The following is a 16,295-nucleotide window of genomic DNA, read 5'->3' as shown; positions in this document are numbered from 1 at the left end:
ATGTTAATAGTCTACTGTTTCTATGGTTACTTGCAATTTAATAGAGCTGGGGATTGTTTCTGCCGACCAATCAGAAGCCAGTATTTCTCAGGTGTTGCCACAGGATTCTCTAAATAAGAACAGCATGGCAGGTGTCTAAAATGTATTATGAGACTCCTTTCTTGCTGTGTAGCATTTTTTGTTTTTAAAATATAGAGGTAAATACGATTTAGAGAATGTTACCTGATTGTAAGATTCAATGTTTTGAAAAATAGCAGATCAAATCATAATTGTAATCTACTGTAGTGGACACATGTGATAAAACTGAATTCAACAAAGACTGTTTCATTGGTTTACATTAAGATGTAATAAGACTGTGTTTGACACTTCATGTCTTCTTAACATAAATTTATATATGCTGTGTGGTTTCAAGTTGCTCACAGGCACACCCAGTCTTCATTTACTATTTTCCATGTGTGGTTAGGGGTCTGTTGCGAGTTTGTGTCCAGGGCCTGTGGTCATGATAATCCGTCCATGACAGAACTCGGTGCTTAACAAAGTGCCACCAGGCCTGAAACTGTGCCTTGGGTCAAGCGGTCACAGGCTGACTAAGCCCTGACCTCAAAGCCACATGCACAGGCTTTAAGAAGACTTTTAATCCTATTCCACTTTGAACTAACGGAGGCTAATGGAGTCCCACACCTACAACACAGTAGCCTCATTCATTTGCTGCATTCATTTACTACAGTGCATGTTCTGAGTACACCAGCATATTCCTTGTCTGTTTCAACTATCAAACACATTTTCATATTTACTCAATGAGGGCCTATTGTTAACTATTTTCAACTGTAAATTGTATATTGCAGGATAATTTAAGAAAGATTTTAATTGATATCTTTTATTACACTTTGACAGAATTAACATAATATCAGACAGGTCACTGTTGATTATAATAATGAAAAATTATCCAGGACATATAGAAGTCAGTGTCGCTCTTGCACAGACAATCAGTGATCCGGATAATGTTGGATTCATTCAGAGATATGAGGAACCAGGTTTCTCTCACAGACATGGGAAACAGGGACAATAGTCTAAATTTACGATTAATACATTTTGATAATGTGTAAGATATCACATCATAATTTAACAAATGGCTGTAGGATAACACATTTGAAGAGATAATGCTTACATTTTAAATCATCTATGCAAGGAAAAGGAACTTCATGATTCCTTAATCCCATGGCAGAACATTATGCTGCCACCTACTGTTCAAACCCGGACCTGTACAGAAACTGATTGATTTCAATATAACAAAATGTAAAATCAAAAGAAATACATCTTGAAAACTATCAGTTGAGGTCTGCAATTCAATTATGTTACACAGAAACTCACAGTCTCAGTGTTGGTTAAATTTAAACCCACGCACAATTGCTAATATTATACCTAGTATGCACACAGGAATAAACAAAATTGAAGAACAGTAAAGAGGAAAAATGAAAAGTAGCTGATACAACTCAAACAAGACAGACCAAATTGTTGATTTAAAACTCAAGGATGAGCTTTAACACAAATTACACAATACATAAGGGTGCAGGTCCAGAAGTGATTGAGACAATTCCTTTGAACACCACACATTATGGAAACACACACGCACACACAGGGATGTTGGTCAATCAACAAGTTAATCTTAAGGTCACCTGGTTTAAGTTCACTGCTCTCAGACTTTGACTCCAGAGACATATAGCTGCTGGATGGATGGATACTTTATGTTGCTGTTCCTCCTGTATGCTCCTGTGTATAAGATGTTGCAAACAAACTCATAAACAAAAGAGAATTTACTTTATTAATATTGATTTTGAGAACCTTAAGTCATCCTCACATGTTTGTACTTGATACAATCCTAAACCAGTGGATCACACATAGAGACTTGTTGGGATCATGTCTAGAAATGCTTGGATTTAACAAACATTTCATTTATTTATTCAGGTTTGACCTTTTTTCCAACAAAAATCTTTCTCCACACTAATCTTACAACTGACATGCCGGTGAATGTTAAAAGCAAAACAGCTGCCAACAAAGCAGTGATGACATCAACAGAGTTGTAAACAAACCAGGACATTTTGTTGGCTTGTGTCTGCAGGTGAGGGGCTCCTTTGTGCCTCATTACAAATTCTATCCAAAACACTGCCCGGTCCAGTGGTTTCATGGGCTGGTCTCTGTGTAGCCTCGAGAGTCTCTGCATGTTTTCTCTGTAAGAGGAGTTGTAGAGAACTGCCCTTAGTGCATCTTCAAAGATGTGCCTATCGAGCATGGCAATGTCCACATTCACAGCTCCTCCCCTCGCTTTGATTTTGGAGAGGTTATCAGGCTGATCGAAGAATAAGGGTAGGCCGACTACAGGCACCCCATGGTAAATTGCTTCTTGTACGCCATTGGTGCCGCCGTGGCAAACAAACGCCCTAGTTTTGGGATGTCCTAAGAGGTCATTCTGTGGCAACCAGTTGACCAGTAATGTGTTGTTACCCAGGTTGACAGGCCTTTCTCCAACATACCTCCAAACAACTTTCTGAGGCAGCTGAGCGAAGGCTGCCGCAATCTCCTCTGCAACATCTTGGGGAAGCTTGCCGACTAAAGTTCCTAAGGTCATCACAACGACCCCGTGATCTCCGGAGCTCTGGACAAACTTCTCCAGGTCCTCGGGCAGGGCCTTCTGTGGCTTGCACTGAAATCCACCCATGTAGACGATATTAGGCATCGTAGGACGTGGATAATCAAAGACAAAATCATTCCTCATAAGCCATATATCAGCTTCCAGGAAGAACGTTGAGTAATCCACATCAGGGCCAAAGTACTTCCTAACCACAGGTTTGTATTGAGGTTCTGTGATGCAGGACATGGTGTACATCCCGACAACATAACTCACAAAATTCTTGATTCGCTGAGGGAAGGTCATCCTGTCTGTCAGCTCTGTTGCGACGAAAGGAACGTATGATAGAGGGGAAGGAGCAATGAGAAGATGAGCTTCACCTTGAATGGTCCATCTGACATTGAAAACAAGGGGAACTTGAAGACGACGTGCCAGCATGGCCCCTCCACCGATGCCAGGGTCGGTTAAAACCAGGTCATATTTGGCATTGTTAAGGGAACGCATCAGGTTTTCGTCCTCAAACATCTGAACGACCATATCGCTCACTCTCTTGTGGAACTCGGAGAACTGGTTTATAATCATCCACTGCAATTTAATATGGGTCCAGATGAGAGACAAAGGAGACATAGACTTACTCTGTAACCGGATCGCTAGCTGTGGCAACAGAAAGGTTTCAAAGTTTTCCTCGAAGCCACCCGTGCTTGGAAGTGTGATGGAGGTGTAGAAAGGAGATTTTTCACTGATGTACCAGCTGTCATACGGCCTGAGCACGGTGACCTCATGGCCTTTGGCATGCAGCACCTCAATGAGTACTTTCATGTTTACCCAGTGGCTTCCGTCCAATGGGAAAACTAGTATTTTCCCCACAGAGGCACTGGTTAGTTCATTCAAGAGTAGAGTAAAGGTGAGCAGAGCTAAGGGAGGCACCTTCATGATCACACTGCTCTGAACTGAAAAACAAAAACAAGTCAGTACAGTACTGCCCGGCTGGTTCACATGTTCAAAGAAACTATAACATGAGATATAGTAGGGGAAGATCACTAAGCCATTTTTTTCAAGTACATTTTAAGGTAATTTCTCTTTACATGTGGTGCATTACATACTTCTACTCCATTTTATTTCTGAGACTAATGTTGTATGATTTTACTCCACTACAGTATTTGCCAGTGACAGTAACTTTGCACAATATACGTCTTTAAAAAAGCATTATGATATGCTTACAAAATAGAATCCACTGTTAAATATTAAACCAATGGTTGTCAGGTTTTACATGTCTGTCGATGTTGTTAGAGGGCATATTACTGCAGAACAAGTACTTTTCATTTATAAAGATTATGTTTAAATAAAGGACTTTTACTGTACATTAGTATTTTCAATTAGTAAATTGTTTTACTAATAAGAATACTTATTCTACAAGTGATCAATAGCACTTAGTACAAGTATAAAACAGTTTTACAAAACAGTATCCTGTCAATCAGTTAACCATGTGTACAATGCAGGAAAATTCAAAACAACAACCAATAAAATATTCTAGAACTTACGTTTATAGAAGCGGCTGTTCACAAGTACTAACTAGCATTACATATACATACTTCCAATTTCCACACCATGTTTCAACATAACATGTTTGATAACTGTTTTTAGGGTCTGTGCTTATCAAAGAGCTTTTTATCCTCTTAAGTCTTGAATTAAATTAACACTTACCAAAATCCACTGGTGCAGGACCGTCAATACAACTCCAACAACTTGTCAACTTCTGAGTGCTGAACGCACCTTTGAGTCTCTCCTTCAAAGTATGACCTATATGACATGCAGTTACATGCACAGTTCTCTCTGGGTTCAATGAAACACAGCTACGTTGTAAAAGAAGGTGCTCGGTGCTGCAGATAACACGCCTGCTGTAAAATATGTGCACTACTCATGACACTGTTTACAGCAACAGCTCATGTCTAGTTGTAAATCGAACAGAATTATCTATTGTGTGGTGCCACCTAGTGTCAAATCAGTGTACACAACTTTGAATTTTACCAGTGCAATCAGATGTTTGATTGGCAACCCAGTCTTTGATTTAAGCTTTATCCAATTGTGTTTGCTTTTATAATGTATATATAGTGTAAATGTATTATACCATATCTATATATTTACTGTATGATCGTTTTTTAGGGCCCCCCCTATAGGTCTGAGACCATGGGTCAATTGGTAACCCAGACTTCTCATTAAACTTAATCAAAGTTTTGTTTGCACACATAATATATATATCCAATATCAATCATGGAATAACTTCTATAGCATCTGTATATTTACAGTAAAACACACTGCACTGGGGGCCCCTGGTAGATCTAAGGCCCTGGGTCTACTGGTAACCCAGTCTTCTCTTTACGATAAATAAATGTTATGTTCGCTCATGTATTGTGTATTTTGTGTATTAATCATATCATAAACATATATATTTACAGTATACTATAATAATCTTGTCTGAAGGGCCCCTAAAGGTCTGGGTAAATTGGTAACCCAGTCATCTCTTTAAACTTTTTGTTTGCTCCTATTGTACATATATTATACTATATCTATATATTTACAGTAAAAAGGTTAAACTTGTCTCGTGGGGGCCCCTTTAGGTCTGAGGACCAGGGTTATTTTGGTAACCCAGCTTTCTCTTAAATTATATCAAAAAAATTTGCTCATATTGTACATATATCATATTAAATGTTTATTTTTTACAGTTGAAAATATAATCTCATTTTTAGGGGCCCCTGTAGGTCTGAGGACCAGGGTTATTTTGGTAACCCAGCTTTCTCTTAAATTGTATCAAAAATATTTGCTCATATTGTACATATATCATATTAAATGTATATTTTTTACAGTTGAAAATATAATCTCCTTTTTAGGGGCCCCTGTAGGTCTGAGGACCAGGGTTAATTGATAACCAACCTTCTCTAAAAACGTTATACACATTTTGTTTGCTCCTATTTTATATATTGTCCATATATTAAACAATATCTGTATATTTATCAGAATAAAATTACAATAGTGTCTCTTTGGGCTCCTGGAAGCAGGACAATTCAAGCCAAATTAAACATGTAATGTAATAATAATCTCCAACAAGAAGGTTGATTTGAATTCGAGATGGAATATTGAAGTTGTGTGGAGTCCGGGTGAACAACACCAGTGACATTGTGCTCCCCAGCCCCAGCCAGCCCTTTGTTGTTGTTCTCACGCTAACGTGCGAGATCCGAGCACCGACTCAACTGCGCGGTCGCATTCCGCCCCGACTTCCCCTCCTGCCAGCGGCCTGGTGCTTGGAGATGAGCAGAAGATGTCGGTGTCGGGGCTAAAGGCCGAACTGAAGTTTCTGGAGTCAATCTTTGATCCAAACCACGAGCGATTCAGAATCATAGACTGGAAACCCGACGAGCTGAGTTGCCAGTTCAACGTGACGAGGGAGAAGCTGCTGATCATTCACTGCAACATCACGGTGAGTCCAGGCCAGCCAGGCTAAACCCACAGCCACTGACTATCCCCTGAAACCAGTCCGTTCCGCGCAGGGTTCCGTGTTTACACATCACGCCCGAATAAAGTGTTACGCTTTTACTATCCGTCCACCACGAAGTCTTAAAGAACCCAGTGGATCAAACCAAACGCCGCAGCTCCGGTGTCAAACCCGCGCAGGAAATAAAACAATAAACCGTCGAGCAGCAGCGACGATGCGGTAGCTCCAGCTAGCCTCTTCACTCAGAGTAACGTTAGCTTAGCCTAAATAACTGCGTTACAGTTTGCGCTACTACGACATCTAACTTTCCACCGACCCCACGCTAGCTGAGGAGATCTCAGCCTGGTTTAGCTTGAACACAAGGTGACTTTCACGGCGTTACAGCGGCTTGTTTGGCCACGTTTATTCCACAAAGATCGCGGACGCCCCGCTGGATGTCCCGGTCACATTTGGACCGTCCACAGACGCCGTTTAATGGAATGTTAAGTGCCACTGTGTTTTCTGCCTTTTCAGTAAATAGACGGATCCATGTGGCGAACTTCATCTGGCGACGATAGGGGCTCGCGTACCTGGAATCTAAACCACGTAGAATGCGACACACCGTGGATGTGAATTAGACATCACTGCAATTCAAGCAGGCTTATTTAATTTTTTTTAAATCATCTTATAATGTGAACCGGGCCCATTTTCATAACATACAATGGGCCTTTGTATGCACGTCAATACCAGCTTGTTTATCCAGATTATATAAATCATTAGTAACTCATCCTTATTAATCATGTGCAAACGTATGCTAATGTCACAATCAGAATTCTCAGTGTCATGGAGGGTGTATCTGTAAGGTTAAGGTGACACAGACCTGATTCACACACCCTGACCACATCCTCTCTCTACACACTCCCACACACTAACACTAATGCACAATTTTGGGACACACACACACACATTAAAGCTCACTTTTGGGGACACACTCGTGCTCACATTTGGGGACACACACACTCATGCCCACTTTTTAGGACACACAGAACATGCTCATGATTACTTTTGGGACATACACATGCACATATTAAAGCTCACTTTTGGGGACCGACACACTCATGATCACTTTTGCGACACACATCTATACTCGCATGCTCACTTTTGGGGACACAAACTCGCTCATGGTCACTTTTGGGGACACACACAATCATGATTCCTTTTGGACACACAAACACACCCATGCGCACTTTTGGGACACACACAAACCCATGCTCACTTTTGGGACACACACACTCAAACTCACTTTTGGCACACACACACTCATGCTCAATTTTAGGGGACAAACAAACAGGCTTGTTAACGTGTTTCGATAACAGTGTCATGTTGAAACTCAGCTTGAATCCTCTGAGTCCTGCCACAGTCTCACATAAAACCACAGCACCCTTCTATATCACATTCCTCCCACTAGAAAATGAAAAGTGAGGAAGTAAAAGGTGGTTTTAATTTCTGCACTGCTCGTCCCTCGTGGGATTAACTGAACAAGGTGTAGTTAATATTGATCTCAACTGGATTAACACAATTGAGCAAATCCAGGTGTATGGAAAGCACAGAGAGATAGGCATAGTCCTTCCAAAGTAGATTTTATGGGAGTTTCTTTGAATAAAGCTTCTGATGTTTTGAGCAAGATCCTGAAAAGATGTGGAGTAGCCACGAACAAATACTTATTGCATGAAAATTTCAGGAAAATGTCCAGGCTTAAGAAAGCAGTTATTCAGTATTTCAATCACTACACAACAGTGAAGTGTATTCACACTGCACAATAGTTCCCTGGATGAAGGACTTTCAGCCTTATAATTCAGAATTACCTCCTGAGTCTTAAGTCCTGTGAACTGAAGTCCACACATGATTTAACAACTGCATTAAAGTCTAATTGAAGATTTGAGAGCATCACTCAGCCACTGCTGAAGATACTCTTGCAGCTGGCAGCACACAAATCATTTTCTTCATTGTGTGGCTGTTGTGTGGTCTGAAGGCTGCTGCACACCAGAGGATAATCGGGCCGATTGGTCCCTTGCGACAATCGCGGGGGCGTACCTGCTTCTCGTCACCCGGTGCCGGTTATCTGCCAAAAATAATCCTGAAGTCTGTTGGGTTTACAAAATAATCTAAATGCTACTGATTGAGTCGGAGACTCCCTGATCTCCAGTGCATGCAGTGCAACATGTATAAGCCATCTCAGCCATGACTACATTTTTGTTGTCTTGTTTACTTTTCGCTGCAAAACAGACCACACAACGTCGGTCCTCCTTTCAGGTTTATTTTTCTTTTGAAATCATGTTAAGTCTCGCGAGTGTTCCACACTCCAGTTCAGAAGGTGGCTGTAATGCACCGAAAAGTAATTTGCCAAACGCCATAAAAGGACAGAAGATATTGAGAGTTTCTATGAGATAACAAGTCTCTGGAATCACCACTGTGAAATTGTTTCCTACAAACAAAAAGTGTTTGGTCTGACGCTCTGGCCAAATCGCCCAGTGTGTTTATTCTGAAGATTATAAAATTCAAAAAAATGTCATTATGTCTGTGGTCTCCTACGTTTTCTTAAATCGTTCAAGAGTTTAAAATCTGCTAGTGTGCAGCAGCCCGAAGACATTTGTTTTTAAAATATTTTAAAGCTTTGGAATACATTTGACATTTTATGTAAATGAGGCTTCTATGGCAATAAAGCCTCACACACGCATCAGCATGACTGTCTAAATTTCCATGTCCCATTGTTGCCTTTGTTGCAGGAATCCTATCCCTCAACACCCCCAATATGGTTTGTTGACTCTGAGGATCCCAGTCTGGCTGAAGTGTTGGAGCGCTTAGAGGATGTGAGAAAAGGCAGCACATTGGTAAGTTGGCTGATGTGGCTCCAGCGTCACAGAGGCGTGCACAACATGTTACTGTCAAATTGCCAACATTGATTCTATCAGGTACAATTGTATGAATGCAGTCAGATACAACCGCCTTGTCCTAACGTTATTTCTGCAAAAATTACACATTTGTTGATTTTTAAAAGTGAAAAAGTTAAAGACAAAAATAATTCCTTCAAATGTTAACCTGCTGCCTCTTGTATGTCATGATTTTGAACAAAAGGGGGAACATTTGATTTATTTGTGGCATGTGCAAAAGTTTGGGCACCGTACTAAATCAATACTAACATCAGCATTGGCAGCCTACTGATATGAAATATACGATAATGAAATATAATTGTTTAGGTTTTGTGACTTCATTTGATAGACACAGGAAATGCAGTGGGAGATAGTAGTAGAATGACGTGCAGTAAACAGTTTGGCTCGCCAAGAGTCAAACCAGGGACCTTCTGCTCAGGGCGTCTTTTTGCCAATATGGTACGTGCCCTAACCAGCCAGCTATTTGGTGCTCAAGATCTATGCACAAATTCAACTTCTTCAAGTGGTTCATGGGTTTTCAGGTCGGATTTTGATCATTGTGATGTAGAAATCAGCCTCTTTCCACTCTCAGGTCTCTCTCAGGCTGCAGGACATTTGCATCCACAATTGGACGATGTTTAGTGTAATCTGTTGCTCTGTATGTCTGTGCAATGTTTCCTGTGACACAAGCGGCTACACTACTCCAAATGATATCGAACATTTCCACCTCCATGCTTAACAGTAAGCAATCTGTATTGACAGATTTCTGCACATGCCACAATTGCTTAAACCTTTTTTTGGTCTAAGCTCACAATGCTCATTTTTCTGGAGACATTTATTTTTGGGGAAAAGGGTCGATTCTGTACCATAACTGTTTCACTGGTTTGTAAATGAACAGGTCTACCAAAGTGTTAACTTGTAAGAATAGTATGTTTGCAGGTTGTTTTTTATTATTAACTTTTGGTCTTGCTGGTTTAATCCGCAGCTCCTTCAACAGCTGAAGAGGCTCATTTGTGATCTCTGTCGTCTCTACAACCTGCCACAACATCCAGATGTAGAAATGCTGGACCAGCCACTACCTGCTGGTCCAATCACTCAAGAGCGAAAGGTAGGAATTAAAGCAAGATTGAAATCTTCTGCCTTTTTTTTTTTACTTTTCCAAACTGTAGAGTCTATCGGCTCACTTTGTTTTCTCCTCGCTACAGAATGGGCCGTCAGATGAGGTGACATCTGAAGAGGAGGAGGAGGAAGAAATGGGAGAGGTGCCTATATGTAGCCCAGACACTTCAGTGGATTCATATCATTTATATATTAGTGATAGGATTTATTTTACATACTGTTTCTAAACATACTTAATATACTTTGGCAGCAGGACATTGACCTGGACCAAGACCTTGACCATTATGACATGAAAGAGGAGGAGCCAGTGGATGGAAAAAAGTCTGAAGACGATGGGATAGAAAAAGAAAATCTGGCCATCTTGGAGAAAATCCGTAAAAACCACAGACAGGATCACTTGAATGTAAGTGCTCATTCACTTCATGCTTTTAAAATTTTCTATCGAAATAATGGGTTTCATGACTGTAAAGCCTTGTTCAGATATGAACTCTGGAAAGTATCTGTAAGAGTATGTCCTGATAGTTTCGGGAAACTGCCTTTTTATGAAGAACACAGCGATACATACAGCCCCTGTGGAAAAGTTCAGGGTAATGTCTGGACTTCAGGTCATCTCTGAAAACAGCCTGAATATATCAGAGAAGTGAGAATTTGCTGTAGCCTCGACATCATCTTTGAATGTTAACTTTTGGCAGCAGTCTCCATATTACTCAGCACAAAAACATGACAAGTCAGTTTATCTCAGTTTATCTCTATAATCACCTTTTGTGTGATGAGAAGGCACAAACATTGTTCTCTGTAGTTTCAGCCCTCAGATTCAGCCTTGTGAATCAAATCTTATATTCATTGCTGTTTACTAGTAAAAAAGAGCAGGGAGAGATAAAAAGGTTAAATCAGAGATTTGTTAGTGTTGGAGTTTTTCCAACCTGGAAATTGAAACTGAGCTATTGCTACAGGATAAAGCTACAGCTCCTCGACATAAATTCTTAGCTTTTATTCCTTCGGACAAACTTATTCAGTTTGTACATGTTCAGATCAACAGTAACTTTGTGACAAATCACACACTCCCTGTATTCATATAACACAGTGTTGCTGCTGCGTCTGCTGCAGAGGGCACCAGCGAGAAAAAAATGATGATAGGCTTCCCAGCAAAAAAGGATTGGTTCTCATCTTTCACAGCAGTACAGTCCATCATCTTCCAACACAGCCTCAGTGCTTTTGGAGAAGATGACAGCGGGAATCATAAACTCCTCCGTTCTGGTCATGTGGTGTTTGCAGTCAGTAACACACCACAGTATAGACTTTGAAAACAACCCAAGTTTATGTGAAACTGAACTGATATAAGCAATTGATACATCCCTGGAAAAATAATATAACCTCATTAGTTGGTTTCTGTGCACAGAAATGATCTATATGTGTATCCACATGAGCAGGGAAGTGATACCCAATCACAGGAAACATATTCTACCTGGTGTGAACAGGGCCTACGCGCCATGAAGCTTTTCCTATGTGCTTAGGGAGAGTTGTTTTATCCAATTTCATGTTGAAAATGTTTAAATGTGTAATTGTGTGCATTCATAAATGAGTAAGACTACTTCAAGTAGTCATCTGTGTGATAAAGCTTTGTGATCTGTGTTGCAGGGTGCAGTCTCTGGCTCGGTGCAAGCCTCAGACCGCCTAATGAAGGAACTCAGGGAGATCTACAGATCACAGAGTTACAAGACAGGTGACTACTCGGACATCCATTTTTATTGTTCCAAGCTCTAATCATCAGATTGAAGTTAACTTCTTTGTTTGTGTTGTTCACTTCGCAGGTATTTATTCAGTCGAACTAGTCAATGACAGCCTTTATGAATGGCATGTCAAGTTAAGGACGTAAGTTTTCACTTTTTTTACAATTTAAATTTTGCCATATATTGTGTATTCTGTTATATTTGACTTTGCCCTCCTTCATTACAGGGTAGACCCAGATAGTCCTTTGCATAGTGACTTGCAGGTCTTAAAAGAAAAAGAAGGAGTGGACTACATTCTGCTCAATTTCTCTTATAAAGTGAGTCTTGTGATGATTTTTCTCATTTTGTTTTTGGAGTAAAGAATTTTCTCAACACTGACATTTTTTTTTCTTCATGTGACAGGATAATTTCCCCTTTGATCCACCTTTTGTACGGGTTATTTCCCCTGTGCTGTCCGGAGGGTGAGTGTGTCATGATCTCCTGCTGCCCAGTTCACACATGAAGAAAGAGTTCTCGCTGGTCTTACACAGTGCTGCAAAATTGTAACAATAATAATTTGTCCCATTGTGTTGTTTTTAGGTGCAGTATGGAATGAAAGTAATGATCCTACTGCATAGTCCAGAATGTTTTTTTAAATGACTGGCCATGAATCATCAGCTCTGACACTAAAAGCAACACTCATACACCAACACAATCAGGCTCATAGGAGCCGTGCATATATTCCCTATTATAAAGTTTTTCATGGTGTGGCATTGTAATTTTTTAATCATCGTTGGCTGGTCTACTGTATTTCTTACTCCGCATTTGCCTGTAATCCGGTAAATTCTCAGGTTCAGACACGAAAAGCAGACTGCCTGTCAGGTTGATGCGTCCCACTCAAGGGTGGTTGATTTAAGCACCAGTTCATCTGTGTGTGGTGGGGGGGAGAGGGTGACCGGGTCGCTACAATTTTTGTTGACCACTGTTGCTTATGATCGCTGTGATTCTTTAAATTATGAGTTGTGCACCTTTGAAATAAGTTGATACCTTTTGCATCAACTAAATCATTTTGATGTATCCTGAATCTCAGTTGATGTGGAGTCAGACAAAGTAAACCAGACCCGACCTCAGCCTCTCATGTGAATACTTCTTTGCCAAATGTAAATATCTGCTTTTAAATGTTTAATACTCATCCTAAAACTTTGAATTTCAGGTATGTTCTAGGAGGAGGAGCCTTGTGCATGGAACTTCTCACCAAACAGGTGATTGATCATGAGTTTACTATTATGGCGTCTTATATTTTATGATGTGGTTTTTCTTGTCTTAATAAAACCAGGACGTGGATTCATGGCTCCTTTGCGTGGTTTTGTGTTTTCCAGGGCTGGAGCAGTGCCTATTCCATAGAATCTGTCATTATGCAGATAAATGCAACTCTGGTGAAAGGAAAAGCCAGGGTGCAGTTTGGAGCCAATAAGGTAGGTATATTAAAAATGAATAAGGCTGCATAAAATGTTGTTTGACCGCATCTTGTGTATTATCTGTCACTTCAGCTGCAGTAGAGGCTCATAGATGTTACTGACATAAAATTGATGAATGCATTTTTTTTTATTGGTCATGTTTTGCGAACAGTATAAAGAGACAGGGCAGCAAGATATGAACCATCATTTGTTCCAGCAATTTTTTTTGCATTGCAGGGAATTGACAGAGCATTTTTTGTTTTTTTCAGAACCAGTACAATCTTGCCAGAGCACAACAGTCATACAAATCCCTTGTGCAAATCCACGAGAAGAATGGTAAGTGTTTCATATTTATTTTGTACCTAATGTTTCTGAGTGATTGTGGCTGATTAGACTCACTGTGGTTAAGATCGTGGGCAAACAGTTTTTCTTTTGTTTTTTCTTCCAGGCTGGTACACACCACCTAAAGAGGACGGATAAAGAGCTGCCGCCACTATGCACAGGAAACATGTCTTTGGGTCAAAGTATCTTGTTTTCTTTGGAATATCTCCCCCTGACTTAACTGGGAATATATCATCTTTCTCGCGGAAACCATCTCACTGGCTCATCTGACAAGTACTCCTTTGCCCCGCTCCTGAAAAAAAAAAAGACTTGACTCTGGTGTCACTTTGCTTCTTCCCCTCAGTGTTTTAGTGAGGAGGAGGATGTATGGGTGTTACTAGTCCTGTTTTCTCAATATGCTCTTTTGTCTTTAAAGAAAACTTTTCCCCTTTAAATGTGGGGAAATGCTTTTTTTTCCTTTCGCTGCTTTGACAAACTGGGCTTCACAAACAGTCAGTTAAATGGGAATTTTAAACTAAGATTGATACAGAAGCTCTTTTAGTGTAACCTCACCAGTTTTTTGGCAAATAAGTGGTACATAAATGCAAATATTGTTTTTAGAAATATTATTTGGCAAATGTTTTTTGTTTTTTTATTTGAGCATCCTAGACAATAATGAGCAAATTTTCAATATTTTAGGAGCTTATCTTTAAATTGAGATGACCTACCACTCGGTATCTTTTAGCTCTTAATTTTTAAAAATGTGTGAAGTGTAATGGGCCGAGCAAATCCAAAATGCTCGCAGGCAAGATCAAATCCACCCGTGGTTAATGTGAAGACCTGGCCAGTGGATTAGTAATATTTCAGAATCTCTATATATCTTTTAACGAAGGTAAGATGAGCATTGTGGCATCAGATTCTAACAGACCTTATGTTGAAGCTGATGAGCTCTTTTTGCCTTATTTTTTGACAAAACCGTGGCCCCGCAACAACTCAGCTCTGCTGTTAGCCTTTTTCTTGATTTTGGCTGTATACGTTGAAGGCTAGTTTGATGCTGAAAATGTGAAGAGTTAACAGAATGATGCTCAGCGGCCTCGCCTCGAAGATATTTGGTGCCGCGCTGCGATGGGCTAATGAGAATAAATTAATTCTGTTTGGATGTGAGATTCTTTTGCAGTTAATTCACTTAATTAACTGCAATATTTCAGCCCCTGCTTGGTTTAAATTTTGAAACTGCAACCATGTTGCATGACATTATTTTCTTCTGGATTCATCCCCTCTCTTCCGCCTCTTGTTTTTCACACAGCAGCTAAACTTCCAGCGTTTGCAGAGCTTCCTTTGCCATCACAATATCCCACAGATGTGTTTTGGTGTCTCTTTGGGTGTGAAACAAAAAAAAAGGATCACCTTTAGTGTAATAAGAACTGACCCGAAACATTTAACTTTGACCTCGCAATATACTGTAGTACTCCACCAGTACTACTGCTCCCGATACTACAGAGCACACACTGTATCAATCTGTTTGTTCTTTTGCAGTTTATTTGTTGACACTGTCTGCAAAAGCACGTTTCAATGGCAACTCAGGTAACAAACAATCCTTTGGAGGGGACTCTATACATGCACATGTCGAGTTTCAGGTTATTTTCTTGGATCGATTAACACTCTGTTCCGTCGATGTTGAGATTTAATCTCAAACTCGTATGATGTGAAGAACAGAAAATATAATCAGTTTTGCAATAATGCGTGCCATGTTTCTTTTAATTCAAGAGAGGAAAGAGTTTTATAGACTTACAGGACTGCAGCACAGTCGTCTTTAGATTTGTTTCCCTCCCAAGTTCTGAGACCGATTAGATTCCAGTGGGTAATCTTTGAATATTCCTGATAAAAAAAAAATCTTTGCACAAATCCAGCAATGTGCCTGGAGAGGTCAGTTTTAACACCAAGCACATTCTGAGCTAAATGTTTTTTAATTCGTCTCCCCAGCACACTACTCCATATCCTGTTGTTACATGTCAGATAATGTATATCTGAGCGGTGAGGAACAACGTGTCTCCTCAATGTTAAGGGCCTGTGTTGCTTAGTGGCATAGAAAACCCTCCCCTGCTAAAAAGTCTTCATCCACCTGTGATTCCTTCACTCCAAAATGCCAAATCTCTGATCAGAGGGTACACTGAGAGATGATTTGAGTTTGATAGTCATGCTGTGGTGAAGAGACTTGCACGCTTCTCTAACTGGACAGTGCGTTGAAAGCATTCATTTATCTCAAATGTCCACTCATTTTCATTTTCTAGCACCAACAAAAACAGAGGACAGTCTGGCACGTTGGCTCGCTTTGGTTTTCTTTTTCATTTTCCATTTGAAGAAATTTTGACCTTGTACAGTAATTTGTAAACTTGCATCAAGTTTATGAATAAAGAATTTTAAGATTATTGCCTTTGTGGTCTTTTCAGTTTGTTTTTTGAACCACAAGATGAACATTTTTCATAACTGTTACTTATCTCAGATGTATAAATTGACTGTCGCTGTGGCTCAGGAAGTAGAGTAGGTGGTTTGATACTGAACCCTCAGTTGCCCCTGACTTGTGATTGATGTGTGACGAAGAAAGCGCTGCACAAAGATACATTGTGTGGATGTGTGTGTGAATGGACAACTGAAAAAAAGCTT

General features: G+C 40.1%; 2 protein-coding genes across 3 annotated transcripts; one reads left to right on the top strand and one right to left on the bottom strand.

The window, feature by feature from the left end:
- Positions 1-895: 895 nt before the first annotated feature.
- Positions 896-4,481, bottom strand: LOC133009836 (UDP-glucuronosyltransferase 2C1-like). The gene is made up of 2 exons (XM_061077374.1): positions 4,331-4,481; positions 896-3,576 (listed from the first exon to the last, which is right to left on the bottom strand). The coding sequence occupies exon 2, from the start codon at positions 3,557-3,559 to the stop codon at positions 1,958-1,960; it is 1,602 nt and encodes a 533-aa protein (XP_060933357.1). The 5' UTR covers positions 3,560-3,576; positions 4,331-4,481; the 3' UTR covers positions 896-1,957.
- A 1,390-nt stretch (positions 4,482-5,871) lies between these two features.
- Positions 5,872-16,060, top strand: LOC133009161 (ubiquitin-conjugating enzyme E2 Q2-like). Of its 2 annotated transcripts, none has more exons than XM_061076572.1 (13): positions 5,872-6,101; positions 8,882-8,986; positions 10,011-10,133; positions 10,231-10,287; positions 10,398-10,547; positions 11,783-11,867; positions 11,956-12,016; positions 12,101-12,191; positions 12,277-12,335; positions 13,067-13,115; positions 13,233-13,328; positions 13,580-13,646; positions 13,759-16,060. In XM_061076572.1, exons 1-13 carry the CDS (start codon positions 5,943-5,945, stop codon positions 13,788-13,790), a joined length of 1,134 nt encoding a protein of 377 aa, XP_060932555.1. In that variant the 5' UTR covers positions 5,872-5,942; the 3' UTR covers positions 13,791-16,060. The 2 variants fall into 2 exon arrangements, with proteins under 2 accessions (XP_060932555.1, XP_060932554.1); XM_061076571.1 differs by having other exon boundaries at positions 10,395-10,547.
- Positions 16,061-16,295: the final 235 nt, after the last annotated feature.

This window comes from Limanda limanda, chromosome 8 (assembly GCF_963576545.1).
Source record: "Limanda limanda chromosome 8, fLimLim1.1, whole genome shotgun sequence".
Classification (NCBI taxonomy): domain Eukaryota; kingdom Metazoa; phylum Chordata; class Actinopteri; order Pleuronectiformes; family Pleuronectidae; genus Limanda; species Limanda limanda.
Note: the sequence above shows the minus strand (reverse complement) of the source record. Positions and strands in the feature narration are given on the sequence as shown.